The sequence below is a fragment of the Rhinatrema bivittatum genome, chromosome 3 (genome assembly GCF_901001135.1).
Source record: "Rhinatrema bivittatum chromosome 3, aRhiBiv1.1, whole genome shotgun sequence".
In the NCBI taxonomy this organism is placed as follows: domain Eukaryota; kingdom Metazoa; phylum Chordata; class Amphibia; order Gymnophiona; family Rhinatrematidae; genus Rhinatrema; species Rhinatrema bivittatum.
Genome location: NC_042617.1, coordinates 249,710,789 through 249,737,363, shown reverse-complemented (window position 1 = coordinate 249,737,363; position 26,575 = coordinate 249,710,789). Strand labels below are relative to the sequence as shown.

At 44.5% G+C, this 26,575-nt stretch overlaps 1 protein-coding gene across 2 annotated transcripts in view; it reads right to left on the bottom strand.

The window, feature by feature from the left end:
• Positions 1 to 13,130: 13,130 nt before the first annotated feature.
• Positions 13,131 to 26,575, bottom strand: part of LOC115087338 (zinc finger protein 182-like) — a 118,653-nt gene continuing 105,208 nt past the window's right edge. The window contains exon 11 of one of the 2 annotated variants that reach the window (XM_029594432.1): positions 13,131 to 13,348. In XM_029594432.1, the coding sequence (XP_029450292.1) occupies positions 13,259 to 13,348 (90 nt within the window). In that variant the 3' untranslated portion in view covers positions 13,131 to 13,258. The remainder of the gene's footprint in view (positions 13,349 to 26,575) is intronic. The other variant, XM_029594431.1, reaches the window with a different exon arrangement.

Below are 26,575 nucleotides of genomic sequence, written 5' to 3'. Positions count from 1 at the left end.
ACCCACTTCCACTCATCCTGGAATTGCTAGACCGCCTGCAGGGGGCTAAAGTGTTCACTAAGTTGGACTTCTGAGGGGCCTACAACCTCGTATATATCAAGCCCGGCGACAAGTGGAAAACCACCTTCAACACCCGAGACAGTCACTATGAGTACCTGGTGATACCCTTTGGCCTATGCAACACGCCAGCAGTTTTACAAAACCTCATGAATGAGGTTTTTTGAGACATGCTTCATTCTAGCGTCATCGACCACTTGGATGATGTGCTGATATACTTCAAGGACCTACCATCCCATTGCCTGGAGATCAGGCGGGTCCTGCAATGCCTACACAAGCACAAGCTGTTCGCTAAATTGGAGAAGTGCCTGTTTGAACAGGAGTCCCTTCCCTTTTTGGGGTTTATTGTCTCAACCACAGGCTTCCACATGGTCCCGGAGAAAGTTGCCAGTATCCGGGATTGGCCCCAACCTTCTGTGCTCCGTGCACTACAATGCTTCCTCGGCTTCGCCAATTTCTACAGGCACTTCATTTCCCAGTACTCCTGCCTGGTGGCACTCCTCATCGCTCTTATCAGGAAAGGGGCCGATTGCAAACAATGGCCACCCAAGGCAATTGTGGCCTTCAAAGGTTTGAAGGATGCCTTCCTCCAAGGTACTTGCCTCAGATATCCGGACCCCTCACTCCTATTCGTGGTCGAAGTGGACGCCTCCAACACGGCAATAGGAGCCATCCTCAGCCAGCATGCCAAGAAGGGCACCTTGTTTCCCTGCTCATACTTTTCATGGAAATTTGCCCCGGCCAAAAAAAACTATAGCATCAGGGACAAGGAGCTACTCACCATCAAAATGGCGATCAAGGAATCGTGGCAGTGGCTTGAAGGAGCACAGCATCCCATCACGGTTCTCACAGATCACAAGAATCTCGAATATCTCAGCTAAGCCCAGAGGTTGAACCCTCGTCAAGCCTGCTGGTCGCTATTTTTCAGCCACTTTGACTTTACACTCTGCTATAGACCAGCATCCAAGAATGCCAGGGTCAATGCCTTATCCAGAGCCTTCGAGACGGACGATACCCCAGCAACTCCCCAATACATCATTGACCCAGCAAAGATCCTCCTGGCTGCCACCCAGATGGTCCCTCTGGGGAAGACGGTGGTACCCCTCCATCTTCAACAAAAAGTCCTGGCGTGGGTTCATGACTCCCTCACCGCCAGGCACCACGGAAGAGCACATACGCTGGAATTACTACGGCGGAACTACTGATGGCCTACGTCGACTCCTGCCCGACAGAAACCACTGCCTGGACATCCCTGGGGCCTCCTGCCACCCTTGCCCGTGCCCAAGAAACCATGAACTCACCTCTCCACAGACTTCGTCGTGGAGCTACCCCCGTCAAGCGGCAACCACGTCATCTGGGTAGTCATCAACACATTCTCTAAAATGGCCCACTTCATCGTTTTCCCCAAACTCCCTTCAGCCCCAGAACTGGCCCAACTCTACACAGCACATCTTTTGCCTTCATTGACTGCCCCAGCACATAGCCTCTGACCGAGGAGCCCAGTTCACAGCGAATTACTGGCGATCACTATATAAAACATTCGGGGTGCAGCTCGACTTTACTTCTGCATACCATCTCAGGGGAATGGGCAAGCTGAGCATACCAATCGAACCCTAAAGACCTTTCTCTGCTCCTTTGTCAATGACAGACAAGACGACTGAGTCTCCCTGCTACCCTGGGCAGAGTTCTTGCACAACTCTCATACCCACTCTGCAACTGGCTCTTCACCCTTCCAGGTGGTCTATGGCCGGCAACCGGCCCTGCCACTTCCCACTCCTCTCTCGGTGCCATCTCCCGTGGCTCAACTTACTGCGCAACAACAACGGTCCCTCTAGACCAGCACCCAGGACAATCTTCTGCGGTCAGACGAAGCAGCTAAGAAGGGGGCCAATAGACACCGCCAGCCTGCTCCTCTTCCTAAGATAGGAGGCTGAGTACCCACCACATCCGCCTCCGGGTACCCTCAATGAGGTTGGCTCCCAGATACATTAGTCCCTTCTCCAGTTACCTACCGTCTAAGACTACCTTCCTCACTGAAAATTCACAACACATTTCACATCTCCCTCTTGAAACCGCTAGTCTTGTCTGGATCTCAACGTGAACTACCCGAATCACAAGATGTGGCGGTCAAAGAAGCAAATGAAAAAGGTCCTGGACATAAGGTGCCATCATAATCATTGGGAGATTTGATCCTGAGGAGAATTCCTGGGAGCCAGCTTCTAACATACTTGACAAGACGCTTCTCCGGCAGTTCCACTCAACACATCCCGGTAAGCCTGGTTCTTCTAAGTGGGGGCATAAAGGAGGGGTTACTGTCAGGATCCCCGGCTGCAACCACCCGTGGCCAGGTCCCCTTACCTCCACCGGGAGGTTTCCAGGCCCGGCTCCTCCCCATTGCCGCTTGCCGCGGCCAACGCTGACAGCCGCCAATGCGGCCTGCCCTCAAGGCACGGAACACCCAGTCCCAGCCTCTGCACCTGCCCTGCTAGGTGCGCGCATGCACCGTCATGCTCAATTTAAAGGGCCTGTGGCAGGAAAGTTCCCACGGCCTGTGAAGATGACGTCAGTCAGGGTAGGTATATATACCCGGCCCTGACTCCAACACTTTTCCCTCAGCAACGGGTCCTGCTCTGCTTCAGAGTGCGAGTTCTGTGTTGTCTCTTGATCCTGATCCTGTGTTTCAACCTTGCCTCCTGATCCTGCTTTCCAGCCCTGATTCCTTATCCGGTGTTCCTGCCTTGCTCCTTGCCCCTCTGGATGATCCTCTTGGTTTTGGACCTGCCTGATCACCGCCTGCCTGACCTTCACCTGGTAATCCGACTCTGCTTGACTTCCGCATGCCCTGACCTCCAGCCTTTTCACCATATTCACCTGTTTGCTGCCTGTCCTGACCTTTGGCCTTTTCCTTGATCCGTCTGTCTGCTGCCTGCCTCAACTTCTGCCTGCCCAATGCCACTTCAGCCTCTTCCTCTGGTTCCACACCTCGAGAGACCCGAACCTAAGTCCTGCTGGCCCCGGTACCCAAGGGCTCAACCTGCAGGGAACGAGGGCTGGTAAAGGTGAAGTTCCATTTGGGTCTTCTCAGCCTGCACTGCCTGCCGATGGCGAGGTCCAACAGGGACGCTCTCCTGGAGTATAGACTGCCCAAAACTGATGTCACGTCAGGAATCTGCTTCTAAATAATAATGTGATGTAAATGTGGGAACAGAAGTTCATGTCGCAGCTCTGCATATCTCAACAGAGCTTGACTTTAGATGGGCCACCAACATAGCCCTGGCTCTGACAATATGGGCCCTGACATACCCTTCCAAGGTCAAACCTGCTTGGATCCTTGCCAAGGTGGTGTCTTGACTGGGACACATAATGTTGCAGTATAGATTACTGGACTGATCTATACAGTACATAAAATGAAACAACAGAGGAGATGCTAGAATGGATCATTCCATTTTTTGTTTTAGTGTTCTCTTTAGAGAGTTCTAGGTTTGGAGGGTCAATGAGTGCAGGTGTACCGGCAGCAGAGTTGCTGGGGCATGCAGGGAGTAAGCTGCAGACCCCACCCAGCAGGGGAGTTTGTACATGGTTGTTTTTAGGAGGGGAAGAACATGTTTTAAGTTTTCCATTCTTAGCTGGATTTCCTAAGGAAGTAGGAGTTTTATACTAACTAATCCAGTTAGAGGGTAATTTTGAAATTGCCTGTACTGGTACAAAGTCTTCTGGCACTTTTTATTTGTAGATTTTATACTAATTTTCAAAGTGAAATTATCTCAGAAAAACGTCTTGCACAAGTTTGCACCAGTTAATTTGTGTGGGGCTCAAAAAGGTTGGGAAACATTGATCTAAAGTCCTTTCTTCATCAGTTCCTTGACCTACTAGCATCAGACTCTCAGGGTATGGAAAAAGCATTATTCTCATCCCAGCTCTTATCAGCAATGATTCTAGGATCTCCTAGATTTACATGTAATCCCTGGGTCAGATAGTCCTGGTCAGGTACTCAGGCCACATTTTCATTCAGATATTAATTGCTCAGATCTCGAAAGGTGACAAAAATTACTCTCTGTCCAGAGTTCCCTGCGGCAAGAAGATTAACGTCAAGGCTCTATTGCGTTGCTCAACATGTAAGTCCATTGTAAACAGCACTGATAATCTCATAGCTAGACAGCAGCAATAACCAAACTGAAAGCTGATCAGTTTTCAAAAATTGTACTGATAATTTGTAGAATTGAATAAATTATTCTTTACAGCTCTTGATGTTTGTCCAATTACTATATAATCTGAGCTCTTAATAAATTTGTGACCTTCAGCCTCAGCACAAGTCTTTGAATGAGTAAAGTCAATTCCTTCAATAATTTAACTCCATATCCTTCCCAATTAATAAAGTTGTGTTGTTTCTTCTTGTTGATATTTCTCTGCATAGCCAATTACAAAAAACAAAATCCCATCTTCTTTCCCGTTGTGAAATGGGTGGAAATTTTATCCCAGTTATTTAAAATGAAATCTCAAGTCCCCAGTTTTCATACCTCTCCTGCAGTCTTTCCTACTTCTCACTCCTTGAAGAAGTCAGTCAAGAAGATAATAGATGCACCCAGCTGATATCTCTGGTCTTCTTCTTTCTCCTCTCAGCACTCCTCTCAGGAGATGGAGGTCCCTGTGATTCATACCAAGAATCTGATGCCACCTCTGGCTGGAAAGCAAGACATCCAAGCATCCTCCTTCTATGATCATCCTGTGGTGTTGGGGCAGCAATTGCACACGCCACCATCCATGAGAGCTGTACAGAAAGCCTTGAGGATACTAATCCATAGAATAGTTTGAAATGGTGAGCAGAAGGAAGCCATAGATGCCCAGACAGCTACATTTTCATCTTTAGTTATCTGCACAGTCATTATATGCCGATATAATTTTAGTGATTTTTTAGATACAATTACTACGTATGGCGCATAACAATTTTAAAAGCAGCTTACCCATTGTCTGATACCTCTCTGATATGTCTGTTTGCACCTTACCTTTGCAGACGATTGACAAGGCGATTATGGTTCATCCACACAAAGATATCCCAATATATTTGTATTAGTTAGTTTACAGTCCTCCCCAAAATATTTTTAGTAATGTATAAAGGAATAACAGTGTTTTCGTAAGGGGGCTGTCTTTTTAATGTTGAAACCATGCCCAGATAGATGATAGACATCATATAATTTTGCTTGAAAATTGATTTTTATTTGTTCTATAGTCTTTTTATATTTTTTATATTGTAGCATTCAATAACTAGTGTTTATTCAAATTATATTTGGACCTTTTAAATTTTAAGTTTTTGACGCCAAAATAGCCCGTTTAAAAATGGTTGACTGACAGCGCTTAGAGTTTTGCAAGCTAGGGCCTGGATTTATCAAAATGCGAAAAGCATCGCAGCAATAACGCATGCGATAGCAAAATGGACGTGTCTATGATAATGAAGGCTAGTTCCACTTCGCAACGAAAGTATTCGCATTTCGCGGTATGTATCGCAATGTGCGACGTATTTTCACGCATGGTGAAGTAACTTCGCCATTAGCGAAGTAGCTTCGCAATTAGTGAAAACGTCTTCGTCTTGCGCGAATCGTCACCGCGTTCTACAAAAACGTCATCGCGTTCCGTGATAATGTTTCTAGTATAAAAGCACACTTCCTGCACCTTCCCCTTTGAGGGTGTGTTAGTGGTTGGAGGTGTAGGAGAGGAGTGCAGTGTATTGGAGAGCTTTTCATCGATTTCTGAGTGAGTTGTACTGTTTCTTTGTTGTCCCTTGTGTCCCTGAACCTTTAGTCTTCTGTCATATTTGTTGGAGTGCAAGTGGTGTTTGTTATGTATGTCTATTTGTGTGGAGGAGTGGTGGAGTGGTGGGAGAGCGGAGGAGTGGTGGAGGATTGGAGGAGGAGTGTTGGAGTGGTGGAGGATTGAAGGAGGAGTGGTGGAGGAGTTGTGGGAGAGCAGAGCGGAGGAGGCATGGAAGAGAATGGAGCGTAAGAGAAGTGGAAAGAGAGGTGAGAAGAGGAGTGAGGATAGTAGAGGGAGGAGGAGTGAGAGGGAGCGAGATGAGGAGGAGAGGGGTGGAAGGGGAATGAGAAGTAGGAGTCGAAGTAGGGCCTGGGCTAGCAGCAGGGACAGGCAGGAGGGAAGGGATAGGAGGGTGGGGGAGGGGGAAGGGGTTAGTCAGGTAAGAGAGGAGGGAGGAGGGGAAGAAGTCAGAGACACAGGAGAGAGGGGAAGGGATAGGCCAGGGCAGGATGGAGTTGGGGGGGGATGAAGAGAGGGGAGATGAGAGCGGGACGGAGAGCAAGGGCAGGCAGGACACCCCTCTGGGACTGGAAGTGGCACCCCCCCTCACGCAGCCAGCCAGCACCACGCCAGAGACTGCGGGCCATTCGCTTCAGCAGCCAGGAGAACGAGCTGCTGATAGCCGGTGTGCTGGAGCACTATGCTTACTTGTTTGGAAACAGAGCAGCGAAGACCAGCAAGGCAGCCAAGGTCCAGCTCTAGAAAGCTATAGCTGACACCATCACCCGGCACAGTGGCATACCACGCACATGGGAGCAGGTATCACACAGATACCGCGATGTAAAGGCCCAGCTGAAAGGGAAAATTGCCACACGCAGGAGGTACCAGCAGCAGACAGGTGGAGGGGCACCTTGTCCAACTGTAATAACAGAAATGGAGCAGAGGTTGCTGGATCGGCTGGGCCCGGACGTCTTTGAAGGTTTGGAGCCATGGCTGGACACCTCACGAGTCATGGCTGGTAAGTTCCCATGGTCCATAAAGGCCCACCCAGCAACTCAACACACCTACTGTGTCAAAGACTATGTGTTTTTGCCATTCACATGGAATGACCCAAACACAGTAGTGGATGCCACACAGAAATGACATTAGATGATCACTCTGTAATCTCACAAAGTGGTCCACCGATGACAAACAGCTTGACAGCTTGTAACGCCATATATACTTATGATGTTTTTATTTTCTCTTCTGTTTCCACAGCTCGCCTTCAGGAACGCCCGGGTCCCAGCCAGGAATTGCCAGGACCCAGCTGGCAAGGGTCATCTGTCAGCCAGCCCATCCCCCTCATGCAGCGTCCCTTACAGCTCGATGCAGACACACAGGTGGAGCAGGAGGAGCTGATACCCTCACAGGAGTCCCCACCATTCACCAGCCTGAATGTCTCCCTGGACATCGACACCTTCATGCAGGACACAGCTGCCTGGAGAGGACGAACCAGCAGCCCTATGCACTCCTCAGGCAGTGAGGGGATGCCAGTGCTGAGGCCCCCTGGCCTATCGACCCCATCCAGCCAGCCAACACCAACATATTCCCCCCCCCTGCAGCACCACTGACAGCACCACTGGCTGCACCCCCTACAGCACCACCGGAAGCTCCACCAGAAGCAGCACTGGATCGGCCCATGACAACCTCACAGGGCCTGCACTTGGGAGCAGAAATCAGATACCTGCGTCGGGTAATGCAGAGACAGAACAGGATCCTGCAGCATGGGATAGCTTCCAGTTCCCAGGATGCAAGCACCATAGCCACTGCGGTCACCACCATGACCAACGTACTTAGCCACATCCTGGAGCGCATGCCTTACCAGGCATCGGAATCCTCCTCACTGGCGTAAAACCCCCACAGCAGTCCAGGACGTGGATGAGGCCGCAGGGGTTGTCCCTCCAAAACAATGCCACCTCCAAGAAGCAAGGGCCCACGTGGCAAAGGGCCCTAAATTTGATCCCATGGTCAAATAAATAACCCCTTCCCTCCAGTTACTCTGTGTGGGCCCTTCACAGAGTTCCTGTGCCGTCGAGATGGAAGGAAAAGAATCATTGTGCGCCAACCTCTTCTCATCTGCTTCAAGATGTGGCTGCCTGCTGCGGGGTGTCTCCTCCTGGGCCTCCTGCTCCCATGCTGCTGTGTCTCCTCCTGCTCCCATGCTGCTGTGTCTCCTCCTGGGCCTCCTGCTCCCATGCTGCTGTGTCTTCACCTGCTCCATCACTGCTGCTGCTGGACCTTGTGCTTGTTCTCCTGCTGGCTGGTTGCTGGAACTCTGCTGCCCTGGCTCTCTGGCTGTCCTCTTTCAGTGCACTCTTTCAACATGGACAGTCTGGGGCCTTTGGCTTTAATCACATTGTACAGCAACATAGACTTATCTCTTAACATCAGTACTGTAGCAGGGGTGCCACTTCCAGTTTCTACATGTCCTGTGTGTAACCATGAATCTGCTATATGTCTACACTGCTATGCCTGTATATGTCATTCTGCTGTTTCCATATGTATTATGTACAGGTTCATAATGACAGTGCTGTTCAGTGAACAGGCATTATTGTAAGATGTGGCATCACATATCCTTGCCAATTTGGATAACCAAAGACATTGCCATGTATGTCAGCAGATGAATATTACAATCTGTTAATAAAATGCACACAGCTTTACAAATGTCTCAGCATGTGTCTATGCTGTGCTTGTGGTTCATGATTGTTAAGGGTTGCACATGCTGAACGTAATGATTATGGGGCCTTCAAGCTCCTGTGTCACACAGCTGTGTACGTAACATGCCAACTTTTCATATAGTGGGCAGTCACCTGCTGGGTGTTCAAGGCAATTATAAAGGACTGTGAAGGAGGGTACTCTATACAATGTGTAAGATTGTAAATGTTAAATACAAGGGTATGTTACAACATACACGTAATGTTGTTGTAAAACAAAGTACTGTAGGTAACAGTGAGTGCTAGTAAAAAGGCATGCTGTGTGTGACACTGCATTGCGAGATTTGTACATTGCCAGACACAGTGTGACAAATAGGGTGCATAGACAAATATATACCTTGCTAGTGGTAGTATATGGCAGGTTCAATGAGTCAAAACATATATTTAATAGCAAGCCAATTTTCCCGTCCATACCGTTTGCCCATAGGAGTGTGCCATCTCAATGTTCGTATGACAGTGGAAGTTACAGCACATGAACTGTCTGTCAACGACCCAGTACACAAAGAAAATGGCGGCTATGCTGATCCACATGGGTGTACAATATGCCCTTACACTGCATGTAGTACCTGTATCTGTTTCTTTCCAATACATAGCTTTTTACTGACAACCTGCTATGCTATTAGCCTTAAACATGAAACAAAGGTCACATGCCATCGTATTCATGTTGACCTTACGTTTAGCACCGCTTAAATACCATTCACGGGATATTTAGCACATTCACAGCACAATTCATAGCAGTTGTCCGGATACTGGATTAAGTTCCATATTATGCATCATGGTACTGGCCATCTGCATACAACCTTTCTTCGGAGTCTGTACAGTAGGTATAAGGGAAGCCTTATTAAAAACATACGTAACACACCCACAAGGGAGGACAGCACAGGCCATGGGAGTCTGACTGTACAGGTGTTCCTGATACAGAGACAAACACCACTGTGCTACTTGCCACCTCAGCAGATGCTGATCCACACAGTACTGATGTAGGCCTGCTCTCCATGTGTGGGAAGGCAGTTTATACAGTGTTACACCACTCACTCCAACCACAGCTAACTTGAACACAATGGTGGTAATAAGGTATGATATACCATACACAGGTTTTGTAAAAGGGACATACAGGCGTCCTCATCAACATTACCTAGGGTACCTGTAACTACTAAACCCCTACAGATGGTCCAAAATGCTGCGGCTAGGATACTCACCAACTCAAATAAAAAAGCTCACATTACACCCATCCTACACGGCCTTCACTGGCTTCCCATAAAATCCAGGATCACCTTCAAAGCTTTGATGATGATCCACAAGGACATTCACGGCATCGCACATCTCAAACTAAGCTCTCAACTCCGCCCGCACACCTCTGACAGACCAATCAGAAACGCCTATAAAGGATCTTTATACGTACCACTGGTCTTAAGAAAACGCGCAATTTCTACAGCCGGGCCCATCCTTTGGAACTCGCTGCCTCCGGAGCTTCGCCAAGAACCTTGTCTTCAAACATTTAAGAAACACCTCAAAACATGGCTCTTCAGACAAGCCTTCCCGGAGTCTCAAGAACACTCGGACACTGGTCAAAAGGTCATAACAGGACATTATGGGGACCCATGATTGTCCTCAACCACCTTAGCATGTTCCCCTTAGCACGATTTAGTGCCACCCATCCCTCCCCTCTTCTTCCTCCTCCCTCCCTCCGTCCTTCAGCCTGCTCCTCTTACCCCTCCCTCTCCTCATTGCTACCCGCTATCCTTTAGGGCCCCCACTTACGCCTTTAGTTACTTCTCAGGTTTATAGTGATACCCTTTTAGACACCTTATTTTATGTAACGCCTATTACCACTGTTTTGCTGTTCTACTTATATTTGTTATTTGACGACTTGGTACCTATTACCACTGTTTTGCTGTTCTACTTATATTTGTTATTTGATGACTTGTTTTAATGTAACGCCATAGCCACGATTGTTCTGTTACAATGGAAACCGATATGATTTGATATTTTTTTTCAAGAATGTCGGTATATAAAAATTCTAAATAAATAAATAAATATAAATAAATGACACTGTAAAGGTTCCCTATATCATATGCCCCATACAGAGCTGGTGTAGGCGGATTATGTGAGGGCGGCATTAGGAGTGGTCCTGTGGTGTATGCTATGGCCATACCGTCACACATACATATGCAGAGCGACAGCTGTAGCCCAATCCCGGTGTGTGGGGTGTCATTGCATGGCCATTCATACACACAGAAAGTGAATCAGGCACCTTTCTATCTATATGCATGCTGGGAACATGGCTATTACAACTATTTTGAGTGAATGCTGAAACTAATCATTATGTATTGACACTCTCCAGGCTGCCCCACATGCACATAGGCATGTGCCACCCAGTTCATTATCGAAAATGGCAGCATGAATAGCAACAGTATGTGAATGATGGAGTGGGCAAGGTGCACATAAACCGTAAATGATGTGACTACGTACGAATCGTTGCGGAGCAACCCTTGCTGTGGTGGTTGGTGCAAGCTGAGCCCATATACCGGATGGTGAGTAACAAGTCATTAAATAACACTGGTCCCGGCCCCATCTCTGCACCTGCATGAACAGCACATTCACAGAGTGCTGTCATAAGTTGTAGAAATGGAAGGGTAATATATGAAACCATAATGACCCTAGTACATAGTGGTACAGTGTCTGAGGGCCCTGGCCTACACACACCATCTACCATCTAAAAGCACACTAAACTATAGGTTAGAAAAAACCTGCCACCCAATTACCTGCTATATACCTTATGTAGACTACACATACAGCGGACGTACGGTAAAGCAGCAGGGACCGCACACTACAAGTGTCCGAGTGAGCATGGTGCACTCAGAACTGCATAACATACGTATCACACACATGTATGTTATGCCAACCCCGTACAGAATGCTGTCCCTTCACAGACAATTGGTACAACAGTACTCTGTGAATGGCACGCCTGAACCTATGGATGTACGGGCTCATAGAAAACTAACTGTACCTGCTTCTCACCCATCTAACCTCCCGCCTTCACAAACAGTAGGTATAGCTGCATTCTGAAAACACCTCACCAACAGCTATTATTCACCTCACGTTCATGGCTCATTCGATTATGTGCCACAGACTGCTGTAACATACTGTGCAGGGCAGCTTGCCACAATGCCAACATGTAAAGGACATAATCTACCATCACATACACCTAACATCTGTGTTTGGAGTTCACCACCCAAATGAGTATACAGTGCATCTGAGAATGCCTGATGAATCTTTCGTGTTCAGTTCACCAAAGGTAGGCTGCTGAAACAGCCATGGACGCCACCCTTCATGGATGGGATATGACCAAAGGACAGGTCTAAAATCCTACAAATGGTGACAGGTAACAGTACAAGCACTGCTCACCTTTGCCGCTGTTCAGACCTCCACACACATGTGGAGAAGCTGACGGTACACCTGATGTACGCCTGCAAGGCTTTTGCATTAGGTGGGTTGCAGTACAATATGCTTTGTGTGCGAGACTATGTGTTTTGCAGGACATCACACATACCACATTGCCTGTAGACTTCAGTTTGTGTGCCAGTCCTGTAATGGTTATCATGAAGGAATAAACTGAAGTGCTCCTTGTTAAAGCTGTATAAGAGCTGAAACAGTGTAATGAGTCGGGCCTCAGATAAGGCACCCATATGGATATTATAGATGGCCGTCATGTGAAAGACTGCTGAAAGGATGGTAAACCCTTGGCGTGCATGATAGTTATATATGTAAGTGCAACCTGAGAGAGCAGTATGACTGTAAGTCATACTGTCATGTGCCTTCACAGTCCAGCAAGTGGATATTCACATGTTCATAGAGGGGACACCGTGTCATATCTGCATGATACCACCACAGCCAATAGGGTGACCTTGCAACCATGTACACAGTTAAGCTCGCTTTGTGAAAGGCCAAAGGTTGGTTTCCAAAAGCTATGCACATTGTGACACTTGACAATCATATCAGCAAGACGTTCAGCCTGCTTGTAAGGAAGGGTAAGAGGGTTCTGGTGTGGGGATGTGTGTGGGATTGTGGGCACCCATGGTACACACTTCCAAGGTACATGAAGCACTGTCACCTGAAGGTGAAGTACATCCACACTTTGTACACCTGTAGACATGTACGGAATCAGATGTGTACCTGTATGTACACAGCGAAGTGTTATGCAGATCGTCATGCATGTGAGAGATTAAAGGTCATGTGAGGATGGCCAGGTTTCACAATTAACTGGGAATGTCCTTGTACATACACACAGACACGCAACAAATGTTGAACCACTGTGCATGGTGCTTACATATGTTGGCCATTTCAACTGTTAGAAAGCTGTTACATGTACATATCAAAAAGTGTGAGAGGTCCACCCTGCTAGCCACCCCACATGGTTCTAGGTAGGTCACACACTATGTTAACAGACCAGCCTCTTTTACTGTGTCATGCATGCAGAACAGAAGGTGGCTACACCATGTATAAAACGGAAACTTGGCAGCATAGCTTTTATTCCAACGCCAGTGCAAGGGTCCATAATACAGAAAGTAATTGAAATAGGGCACATACCTAGGCATGCACATCATACCAATGTACTAGTTATGACTGGAAGCGCTGCACTTATTCGTCGGCCACACCCATCAATGCCATTCCAACACACATTCCATTGGCCGGACCCATCAGGAAAAGTGTGATGCGATAAGGTTCTGGCGAATCTGTCTGCCAGTCGCTAGGGTCTCCTGGGCTCGGGCATTCACACGTGCAGGATCCTGTGGGAGGTCGGGACATATATCCATTGGTATTCCATGACGTACTGCCAAATTATGGAACACACAGCACAGTAGGACAATCCTGCCAGCTTTGTCTGGGGCATACATTAAGGCTCCCCCCGTCTTGTCCAAACAGCGAAAACGGCTTTTAAGAAGGCCAAAGGTGCATTCAATGACTGTGCGGGTAGCACATAAAGCGTCGTATCTCATCTCTGCAGGCGTATTAGGCATGTGTATGGGGGTCAGAAGCCATGGCCGGCAACCATAAGCTAAATCTCCTGCACCAATGACATAAGAAACATATTACTGTAAGCTATGTTATAGCCTGATTTGACAGGCTACCCACAACATCCAGTTATACAGTGCAAGATAGCCTGGAACATAGCTGGGCCTTAAAGGCTCATTCCTGTTGCCTGACTGCAGTATACTTAGGAGTTGTCACCTATTATGCTAAGCAGCTACTATGTCCATCAGTACAGCATTGCATGTGGCCTAACTACCCATTCGAATGCAGGACTGGGTACAGAGGTGTAGCTGCCACACAACTGCAAACACCAACATTACAGCTGTGGGACCTGCAGTGAAAGGACATTGCTTACATTGTTATGGTGATTGTGCATTGCAGGAGTGCAGGCTGTGGTGTCTGGCCGATTGTGGCACAATAGGCTATCGAGGCCATACCAGGGGCCAGTAACATGCAGGGCACAATACTTGCTGTACAGGAGGGCACGTGTACAGATTTACAGTGGCTGCCAAGGGGCAAGATGGCTTGGTATATAATCACACATACAGGGAGTATGGCATCAGTGTGCAGTGTGCAGGCATTGGAACGCCACCACAGGGACTCATAGGAAAAGGGACATATAGATGATCCGTACTAGGTACCTAGATACAGCTTCATATTTCACACCATTACGGATCCCTTTCACCACAGACCGGCAGCAGGACAGTGAAGAAGGATGTGCAAAAGGCATACATTAAGCCTATCACTTGCTCATGACCCCTGACACACCATGTATAGTGGGTTGGAACACTTAACATGGCCATGGCAAGGCCACAACTGTTTGCCTCCCTTTTGGGTGATATGACACACTTCAGCAATATGGTATAGATATGGAATAGAGAAAAGATGACGTCTTTTACCTACAAGCCAAGTATCACCGTATAAGCCTGCCTCAAAGTCGGTCGAAAAGGCCCGATTGCCTTAGTATGAAGGAATCATGGGTTCCGCCCAGGTACCTGGCCACCGTGTCCAGAATATGCATTCCTGCATCACAGACCATTTGGACATTGAGAGAGTGGAATAGCTTCCTGTTGCGGTAAGCTGCCTCCCGTTCACGTGGTGGAATGATGGCCACATGGGTGCAGTCGATAGCTCCAATGACATTGGGGAAGTGTGCAAAGGCATAAAAAGCTCTCTTCAAGTCCATCAAGCCCTGCCTGTTGCGAGGAAAGTATATGTATCGATGTATGCGGGCCATGACTGCTTCAATGACCTGATCCAGACAGCATGAAAATGTGCTCTGAGACATTCCTCCCACAACTCCTACTGTGGTTTGGAAAGAGCCGCTGGCAGTGAAATGGAGTGCATCCAGCAGCTTGGTCATGCCAGGGATGGCATGGGACCTTGTGGTCGCAGGATCCAGATCAAGTCGCATGTCTTCATATAACTCATTTATAGCCTGAGTGCTGAGACGATACCTGCTCACCACTGTGTCCTCAGGCATGCCATCCAAGAACGTACGTGGAGGGAATATACGGTCCCTATTTATCCTTGCCTGGGCCCTGGCATGTGGCCTGCCCCGACCAGGCCTGTGACTCTGCAGGAGTGCAGGCTCTGCCTGCACTGCTGGTAACTCCCTGTGCTCTCTTCAATGTGGCCTGCTTCCACATGCTGTGGTCTGCGACGGGACTGGCGAGGCATGTGCTAGCCATGTATATATACACCTGGCAGTTAGCAGATGGTCTCATGACGGTTCACCTACTAAAACAAGCCTTTTATTGGTCCAGATAAGCTGGGTAGCTGTTTACAGGTTTTATCGCACGCGGAATACACCGCGATAAATATCGCGGAATGCAACATCGCATGCGATCTGCCCTTACCACAAATAAAAAAGGTGTAGTTATTTTCAGCGTTAATGGCCTGCGATAATGCACAAAATCTATCGCAAACTGCGATAAAAGCACGTACTTTACATTGGACCTCCTCCAACTCCTCCCCTATTCCTCCCCTTTTGAAAATTTGCATCGCGATGTGCGGTACGGCAATTTTCGCATGCATTAACACGTTTTCGCATGCGTTAAGCCCTTATTGCATGCGTTAATGGCCCTTAACGCATGTGATAAGCCCTTAACGCATGCGAAAATGCCTTACCGCATTTGATAAATGACCCCCCTAAGAGTAGAGACTGTATACGGGACTGCGCGTTGCAAGGTAAATATTCCTTCCAGTTTAATCGTGTTTTTAAAATTACTACTTTGTGTCCGAGTAGAAGATTAATAATGTGATTTAGGCTTATTCAAACAAAGATATCTTGATCTTATTTTACTAGATTTTTTTTAGCATTACATATAATCAATAGCGCTTCCTTAAGAGGTCCATTTAAATTAAATGCCTTCTGTTGGAACCACATTCATATACTCGACTGAAGAGATCATGTATTTTAGTTGAAGACAAGTTTATTTATTTTGTTTTGAATTCTTTTTACAGCATAGTGGTTTTCTAAATTATTTGCGGCTCTTTTAAACTAAGGAGTTTGGCGCCAAAATATCCCCTTCATTATTGGACAACCGGCAGCGCTTAGATCTTTTATAATTAAAGGGCAGAAACTGAACACTAGATTGCATGATGCAGGGTTAACATTTATTTTAGTTCAACTATATTTATGACTTTAAATTGCAGTTTTTTGTTAATTGTCAATTTTCCACTCGCGATTTTACAGTTTTTAACATTCGCATTGATGCCCTGCCCCCTTTTTTTGATCATATACATCGGAGTCATCTCGACTGGGTGCATTTAATATCATAGACTATGAAAATTAATAAAGTATGATTAATGCAGCACACAGCAATTTTAAAAACTGTTTTAAAGGATGTTTTAAGCACTGTGCTGGTTTTTAAGTATGTTAGAAGCTTCTTTTTTCAACCAAGATTTAGAGGGTAGTCATATTTTTATATATGGATTACAAGATTCGTGCAGAGGAGAGGTGTTCACTTCTTTTGTTTTTCCAATGGTAGATTTTAATTAAGATTATATTTTATTCAATTTTTTCTTATATACATATGGAGATGATACAATTAGGTTTTCAATTTATAGATAGTTAAAACAAAGGTAAATATTAAATTAATTAGCATTGTAAGGTTTAAATATTATTATTAATGACTTGTGCATCTTTGTAGTTATTTTGCATCACTCACTAATAGAAATTTGTTCCTTGATGTTTCCACATCATTCAAATTTACTCGAGATTCATGATTGTCTAAGGTAAAGATGGATAATAACATTGGTCATTATATATTGATAAGGAAAATTCTTTGTCTGTATAATACACCAGTACTCTTTATGTTACATCTTCTGTCAAATTATAGATGTCACCATTTCACAATTTCAATCGAGATTCACAAGTTATCTGTATGATAGCTGGAAGATTTCATTTTACTGATTATATTTATTGTATGATTTATTTATAGCCCCTGAGGCAGTGGCTGTTGAGCTGCGAAACCCGGCCTGAGTCAGGCATTGTTTAAAAAAAAAAAAAAAAAGTCTCTATTGTAATAAATACTTGAAAAAGGACCAAGGCATCTATTTCCTTTGTTTTCCAGACAGCTACTAATGCAGAAATCTCTGAGTATCCATGGTGGTCATTAGACTCTCTAGAGCAATGACAGTACTGAACATCACTGTCTACCAGTGAACTCAGGTCATACAAACATCAACAGAACCATATGGTCCAGCCATGCAAGCACCAACAGCAATGGAAGCTATTCTAACACCTTTGACTTCAATCTTGCCATGTAGGAGCAGCTATGTCAGAAAGATCCAGACTATAGGGGGGGGGGGGGGGGGAGGTAGCAGCGGCATAGAGGAGAAGGCATAGAAGAGCAGAAGGCATACAGGAGAATCTAAGTCAGATGGTCACGAAGCAGTCTCTTTTCATGCATTGATAGAAAGAGACTACCTAGTGACCATTTGTCTTAGGTCCTCCTCTTTGCCTTCTGTCCCCTAATCTGCTGCATTCTGATCTCCATAGAAACACCTCTCTTGCAGACAGAAGGAAGTATCTGTGCCATGCGGGTACATTGAACACATGCAAACAAATGTTTGTGCAAAATCATGGCAATGGCCAAGGACTTGTGGTATTATCATTTCTTTCCATTCCTGACCTTAGTGATCTTCAGACATTTTGAAGTGTACTACAATTAAAAAAAAATAGAGGTCAGTTTTCTAAAGGGTTTAGTATCCTAACTTTTAGATTTAGGCTCTTAAATTTGCCATTTGGAAAATTTACTAGGGCTGGGTGCCCAAATTTAATTTCACCAGGTTCCTAAATATAGAGCCAAAAGACATGCAGAGACTTGAGAAAGCAGAGATAAAACATGTAAAGAAAGAAAGAGAATTTCAAAGGCCAATGCGGAAAACAGAGAAAAATGGGACAGAACAAGAGACACTTTATAAGACATTTGCTTACCCTTTACTACAAAAACAAAGACCAAGGAAATAAAAAGGGCACACAGAAAACTATGACCATAACCTGAAAACAAAAACACTGAAAGGTGAATTTTAAAACCAGCACATGGGCGCACATGTGCACGCACTCATCAGCCAGTGCCAAGAGTTGCAGTCATTTTATAACATACGCACATATATGTATGTATATGAAACCCCCTTCACAAGGGAGAAAGGGTAAAGACCATGCTACCATCTAAGTGAATTGCAGCAGAGGAAAAAAAAAAAAAGAGGAAAATGCAGCTATGTAACATGAGCCACCAGTCCAAGAAACCTAGAATGAGATAGAAAAGGTTGCCAGACCCCTTAATATGAAGGTGCTTAAATGACCATTGAATAGACGAGTCAGAGACTCAGGTAAGAGATTTGCATGTCATAGCCCTCTGGACTATTGTTGCTAACTTGCAGTGAAATGTTTTAAATCAAATTTCTCAGCTAATAGCATATCACTGGCCAATACTTAAGATGCATTCTATTTTTCAAGATCCACCTATAATAGCGTATACTCGTGGAAAAAATTTGAAGGACATATTGGTACACACCTTTCTGTCAGAAACTCCTGATCAGCTCAATACCAACATCAAAGGGCATTGGCAATGCAACAACCGTACATTTTGTAATCAAGCCCTTATTGGGTCTCACTGGACTGATCCTCATGGAAACATTCATCAAGCATATCAATACACTGACTGCACATCATGTAATGTTATCTACATGCTGCAATGCCCATGTGCTTTGATATATGTGGGCAGAACTAAACGTGCCATAAAGGTCAGATTGACAGAACATCGTAGCTGTCTTAACACATTAAAACTACAAGCTCCGATAGTATCTCACTGTATACAATACCATCATACATTTCAAGATATCAAATGGCGGATAATTGAATCAGTACATATAAATCCCAGAGGAGGTGACACTAAATCTTTCCTCAATTATAGAGAGCAATATTGGATTTACAAGTTGAACTCAATACATCCAAATGGACTCAATCTAGCCATTGAATGGTACACACTAACTTGAGAGGTATTACGTCATCAAACAATCATGGTAAGCAACTCTGTATATAACTAGCTTGATTTCCGGCGCTCACACAGGAAATCAAGCCGATTCGCCATCATTGAATTCAGGATCACCCGAATTTGAAGGGACTACAAATACAGTAAGCACTAGCCTCGGTTAGCACTGAAATGTGTTAATAATTTAGATAATCTAAAACAGATAAAAAAAGCTTTTGATTTTGTCTTGGTAATCATAATGATTTTATTCTTCAGACGCTGAACATTCAGCCCTTGACAAAGAACCTGGACAGTTCGAAACATGGAACCATGTCGGGCATAACGATGGCTTCAGCGACTCACTAAGCTAAGTTCACTAAGCACAATAAGCAACAGAAAATATTAAAAAATTGACTCTGATTGACCGATGATTATGCATAAGGCACATCATCTAGCAAAATCACTATGCAGATGAAGCCTAGTATGATGGGTCATAACTTACTTGACAGAGGGATATTTCCACTGAGTACTTATATCGTTTACTTCAAACATTGGAGGTCTAATTGATTAACATTGTAAGATTACTGTCCCTCCTTTTATATCACGCTGTGGGCGAACACATTCAGTTATTCTGAATCACATATAGCCGAGGCTTTAAAAGGTACATTACTATTTGATGATCCAACGGTGGAAGTCACCAATAAATCTTGGTCAGACCTCGCCGATGAAGCTCAGAGATTAGTACGATCCGAATTACACTCTGCAACTCTCTTACAATACATCAAATCAGAAATGATCCCGAGAGGGCTACGTATAAATTTAGAACCATCGATTTACCCTGACAACGAAGAATTTATACAACGCTGGCTTGCCATTTTAAATAAGTGCTCCCTGGATATAATGTTACTTCTAGTTGAAACTACCAGCAAACTAGCAGATGACATTAGACTGACTTGCGATCAAGCTATATCATCATTAAAACAACAAGAATCACCAGAAACATTTGATTCTAAATTTCAGGAGCACCAAGCAGCCATAGAAAAATTTAAAAATGAGTTACATTCCAGCAAAATTGCAAAATTTAAAAGGGATGAAAAGGATTATGCTACAGGGGGGATTTACCCCTGGCAGAGAAAATCCACCACCAACAAACCTAGGAAGGTAGCCTTTGCAGGATCATCAGATGATTCGTCTTCCAGCTCTGAAGAAGAACCACAAGTATCCACGGGCAATATGCCTCCCCCGGTATCATGATTATAGACGGGGAAATTACCGAGGATCTACTCGTCAACAGGGGTGACGTTTTTTTCTGAACCGCCAATTGACATGGCAAGATTCGAATCAACGTCCATGGACACGGTCACAGAACAGGAATCAATCGTAATGAACCTATCATCATATCATCTCACTACTATACAACGATCTATTCTACAAAAAGGGCTTTCATTTGTCCCATTTCACTATTATGATTCATTCAAAATTAGATGTTGCTTATATCAGTTTTTCAGAAGGTTGCAAATTACTTTATATTTCTCACAACATGACTCAGGATGTGATCTCTCTGTGGTTAAACCAAAATCACAGTGGCTCCCACCAGGAATTATTGATCCAGCCATTAAAACCTTCATGGATCTGATATTAGGTGACCTATCCTCCATTGAACAACAAACAAGGTACCCAGAATACAATTTGAGTAAAGAAGAAAATATAGCATTGCGATCACTAAGAGACGAATCATCCATCATAATCAAACAAGCTGATAGTTCTGATGAACAAAGAGGATTATATCAAAAAGGTGGAAGACCATCTCAATGACCTACTGAATTATAATGTCTTAACTCATGATCCTACTTCCACGTTACAAGACACAATTGCCACTATGGTTGAAGATGCAATGGCACAGGGTTTTCTCACGTCACGTGAATGTAGATTTTTGATTAATGATACACCTACCATTCCCACTATATATATGGTACCAAAATTCACAAAAATCAAGTTGATCCACCAGGCCGTCCTATTGTGAGTACAATTGGTTCTATTTTAGAACCTTTATCGATTTTTGTAGATGTCTTTTTACAACCATTCATTCCTTGCACTCCATCATATCTAAAGGATACTAAAAATATGTTAAAAGTCATCCAATCCATTCACGGTACCGCAAATTCGATTCTAGTCACCCTAGATATCCAAGCACTGTACACTAACATTCCACAATCAGCAGCTTTACAGATTATCTTCGATATTTTAGAACAAAGACCAAGACCACATCGAGTACCTACAGAATTCATTTCACAACTGGCTAAGTTAGCCTTAACGGAAAATTATTTCATTTTTCAACAAAAATTTTATAAACAGATTCTAGGCACAGCTATGGGGGCCACTATGGCCCCCAGCATAGCAAATTTATATGTTGCAAATTTCGAGAAAAAATTTCTATATATAGCACCAGAATTTGCTAATTTTACCCATTGGTATCGCTATGTAGACGATATTTTTATCCTGTGGAACTCGGATGTACCAGCTCTAAATAACTTTCTAAGATGGTTAAATTCATTGGATCAACATTTACAATTTACATTACATCATGATTATCAAAAAATTGAATTTTTGGACATTTTGATTTACAAAGAAGACTCATCTCAATTCTAACATATATGTTAAACCCTGTGCCAAAAATACTTACTTGCACTTCTCCAGTTACCATGCATTTCATTTGAAGAAAAATTTACCGATTGGCCAGTTTTTACGGCTAAGAAGATTATGCACCCGAAAAACAGATTTCATTATACAGTCAAAGATTATGACACAGAAATTTTTACAACGAGGATATCCTAGAAAATATATCAAATTGGCATTCAAAAGGGCTCTCAATGCAGAAAGAGAATGGTTACTATTAGACAACAAACAAACAGCAGATACCCCGTTGACATGCATACTTCCTCATTCTACTTTTTCGAAACAAATTTCTCAGCTAATAGCATATCACTGGCCAATACTTAAGATGCATTCTATTTTTCAAGATCCACCTATAATAGCGTATACTCGTGGAAAAAATTTGAAGGACATATTGGTACACTCCTTTCTGTCAGAAACTCCTGATCAGCTCAATACCAATATCAAAGGGCATTGGCAATGCAACAACTGTACATTTTGTAATCAAGCCCTTATTGGGCCTCACTGGACTGATCCTCATGGAAACATTCATCAAGCATATCAATACACTGACTGCACATCATGTAATGTTATCTACATGCTGCAATGCCCATGTGCTTTGATATATGTGGGCAGAACTAAACGTGCCATAAAGGTCAGATTAACAGAACATCGTAGCTGTCTTAACACATTAAAACTACAAGCTCCGATAGTATCTCACTGTATACAATACCATCATACATTTCAAGATATCAAATGGCGGATAATTGAATCGGTACATATAAATCCCAGAGGAGGTGACACTAAATCTTTCCTCAATTATAGAGAGCAATATTGGATTTACAAGTTGAACTCAATACATCCAAATGGACTCAATCTAGCCATTGAATGGTACACACTAACTTGAGAGGTATTACATCATCAAACAATCATGGTAAGCAACTCTGTATATAACTAGCTTGATTTCCGGCGCTCACACAGGAAATCAAGCCGATCCGCCATCATTGAATTCAGGATCACCCGAATTTGAAGGGACTACAAATACAGTAAGCACTAGCCTCGGTTAGCACTGAAATGTGTTAATAATTTAGATAATCTAAAACAGATAAAAAAAGCTTTTGATTTTGTCTTGGTAATCATAATGATTTTATTCTTCAGACGCTGAACATTCAGCCCTTGACAAAGAACCTGGACGGTTCGAAACATGGAACCATGTCGGGCATAACGATGGCTTCAGCGACTCACTAAGCTAAGTTCACTAAGCACAATAAGCAACAAGAAAATATTAAAAAATTGATTCTGATTGACCGATGATTATGCATAAGGCACATCATCTAGCAAAATCACTATGCAGATGAAGCCTAGTATGATGGGTCATAACTAACCGTAGCGTCTGTTAAATAAGTTTTACAGTACCAGTGTATTTCTTGATACTTAGCAGTTTAGATACAACAGACCCCCCAGGTCAACACTTCCCACCAGCCCAATTGCATCTTCTCACATGGGTGAACCTTGGGAAAAAAAGAGGGAGGATAATAATAACACTTGATTAGATGGGAACTCAAGAGAAAATAAGAACATAAGAAATTGTCATGCTGGGTCAGACCAAGGGTCCATCAAGCCCAGCATTCTATTTCCAACAAAGGCCAAACCAGGCCACAAGAACCTGGCAAGTACCCAAACACTAAGAGATATCTTCTTTTCTATATGGGGGTATATTGTGGGGGCCAACAACCCCAAATTTCCAAATATTAAATGTTCTTGCTACCTTGTAGAAATGTATATAATTGTGTGGCCTGAGACTATTAACCACAAATAAGAACATAAGAACATAAGAAAATGCCATACTGGGTCAGACCAAGGGTCCATCAAGTCCAGCATCCTGTTTCCAACAGTGGCCAATCCAGGCCACAAGAACCTGGCAAGTACCCAAAAACTAAGTCTATTCCATGTTACCATTGCTAATGGCAGTGACTATTCTCTAGGTGAACTTATAGCAGGTAATGGACTTCTCCTCCAAGAACTTATCCAATCCTTTTTTAAACACAGCTATACTAACTGCACTAACCACATCCTCTGACAACAAATTCCAGAGTTTAATTGTGCGCTGAGTAAAAAAGAACTTTCTCCGATTAGTTTTAAATGTGCCCCATGCTAACTTTTTGGAGTGCCCCCTAGCCTTTCTACTATCCGAAAGAGTAAATAACCGATTCACATCTACCCGTTCTAGACCTCTCATGATTTTAAACACCTCTATCATATCCCCCCTCAGCCGTCTCTTCTTCATGCTGAAAAGTAGATAAGTGTGCTGTCTGACATCTTACTAGTGATGCACATATTCATGAAGAAATGTATATACTTATATAGTCTAATAAACCTGTATATATTTGTATATGCTGCCAGCCTTGTTCACAGTCCTATTTGTTTTCTTGAGTTGAAGGGAGGGAAATACCACCCACTAACACCTTCTTCCTCAGATGGAGGCACCGAGCACCAAAAACGTGAGGACCGATGGAGTCTGCCCTAAGGGGAGCTTCTGCCAGGTTGGTCCCGGACCCAAGAATTCTCCATGAGGTAAGCAGTCAAGGGGGAGTTACAAAAATGTTTGGAGGCACTGCTGGGTTCAATTTGATTAATTTTGATTTTTCATACTGTGAACAGGACTGACAGATTGGGAAAAATGGGTGCTAAGGAAGTACTGATGTTGAAAAATTGGTGTAGTGGTGAAGGGGTTAACTTTTCATGGGCTATATTGGAGAATGGTGTCCCTGAGGGCATGAAGTCAGCTGCCATTGAGCAGGCCCTAGAAGATCTTCAGGTATTAGGGCAAGTAACGGTTAGGGGGAGATTATATGGTGATGCACAGGGGAATGTGAAAGTTTTCTTTACTTGCTCTATGGATTTAGATCCTAACAAACCAATCCTTACAGTTTTGTTGGGAGAAGAGGTATCTGTTCCCTTAGTCATTATGGGGAGGAAAGTGACTGCTCCCCTTAACTCTAGTGGGAGGTTGGCAAGAAAAATTACATGCCCTATTAAGATGTGAAGGAAAAACTCTGCAGGTGGTAGCAGGGATTCTGCCCCAGGTGGGCCAGCCAGCCTATTTCCCTGAAACACTGATTGCTACCATGGCGAAGGTGTTAGAGAAGTGCCTGCAGCCCCATAAAGGAGGTTGAAAGTATTCTCAGGATTTGAGCCCTCCCCACCAGGAGAGGATTGTGAGAAATTGCAAGAGGACATTGCAAAACTGGGAGACTGGGCATGCAAATGGCAAATGAAATTTAATGTAGACAAGTGCAAAGTGATGCACTTATGGAAGGGTAACCCAAATTATAGCTACATAATGTTCAAGGCTAGGTTCAGACGAGTTCTGACATGTTTTCAACTGTTTAACTGGCAACATTGTTCCTTGTACCGCCCTCGAGCAAAATTGAAGTTTCATTGTTAACCGATATGATTTGTATTTTTGTACAGGAATGTCGGTATAGAAAAAATAAATAAATAAGGCTCCACATTAGGAGTCAGCACTCAGGAAAATGATCTAGGTGTCATCATTGAAAATACGCTGCAATCTTCTGCTCAGTGTGCATCAGCAGCCAAGAAAGCAAATAGAATGCTAGGGATTATTAGGAAAGGAATGGAGAATAAAGCAGAAAATATCATGCCTCTGTATCGCTCCATGGTGCAATCTCATCTTGAATATTGTGTTCAGTTCTGGTCACATCTCAAGAAAGATAACACAGAATTAGGAAAGGTTCAGAGAAGGGCAACCAAAATAATAAAAGAGATGGAACAATTCCCCTATGAAGAAAGGATAAAGAGGTTAGGATTTTTCAGCTTGGAGAAGAGATGGCAGAGGGGAGATATGATAGAGGTCTATAAAATAATAATTGGAATGGAGCGAGTAAACATTAATCAGTTGTTTACTCTTTCAAAAAGAAGGAAGACCAGGGCGCACCCTTCCTCCCCACACGCACAGTACTCTTGACCTAGCGCCTGATACTCTCTTCTAATTGCATGCAAATGCATGCCGCGGCTGTGAAGCGTTAGGGAAGGGTTATGCCCGCGCAACCCATTTTATGTATAGGCGCTTAATACAGCGCCTATACAGTAACCTGGGTGCGCTGGTACCTGTCATTTCAAATGTCATTTCAAATGACATTTGAAATGACAGGCACCAGGAAGTGTAAAAAAACCAAAAATATGTAAAAACCTGACTGTTATAAAAAAAAATTTTTTAAATACCTGTCACTTTCATGCAGTCATCCAGGCAGCGGCGGGAGCCGGAGGGCCGCGTGGGTCCAGGCGGCCAGCGCCAGGTGTTCGATCGAGGCCGCGGGCGGGGAGGCGCGTAGGGGGGCCGCTTTCGCCGCCAGCTCCCTCCGCCTGAATTAATGCGCGCCTGTGCGACCCGGCCTCGTTTGAACACGCGCCCACCCGCCCCCCCGGATCCCGCCGCTGCCCACCCGATCAAACAGGCGCCCACCCGCCCGCGGCCTCGTTTGAACACGCGCCCACGCCGGCAGTGAATAAATGCCCGCGCGATTTTCGGCGCTCAAGGTGTGACGTCATGACAGGCGTGCATTCATTTGCTGCCGGCGGCGAAGATTGACGAACGCACGCCCGTTCATAAGCTTTCGCTGAATTGAGCGCCAAAATAGACGGCTATCCCCTGCTGCGAATCAAGCAAGGTGGCAATCTTATTGGCCCCTCCACCTTATCCCCAAGCAATGGGGTGGGCGCATTGGGACCCAACCTTCAGACTGGATCGTGGCATTAGGCCTGGATCTGGGCTGAAGCCCTGGTGTCTGGGTCAAGGCCTCAGCATTGAGACCCAGCCTCCAGGTCAGG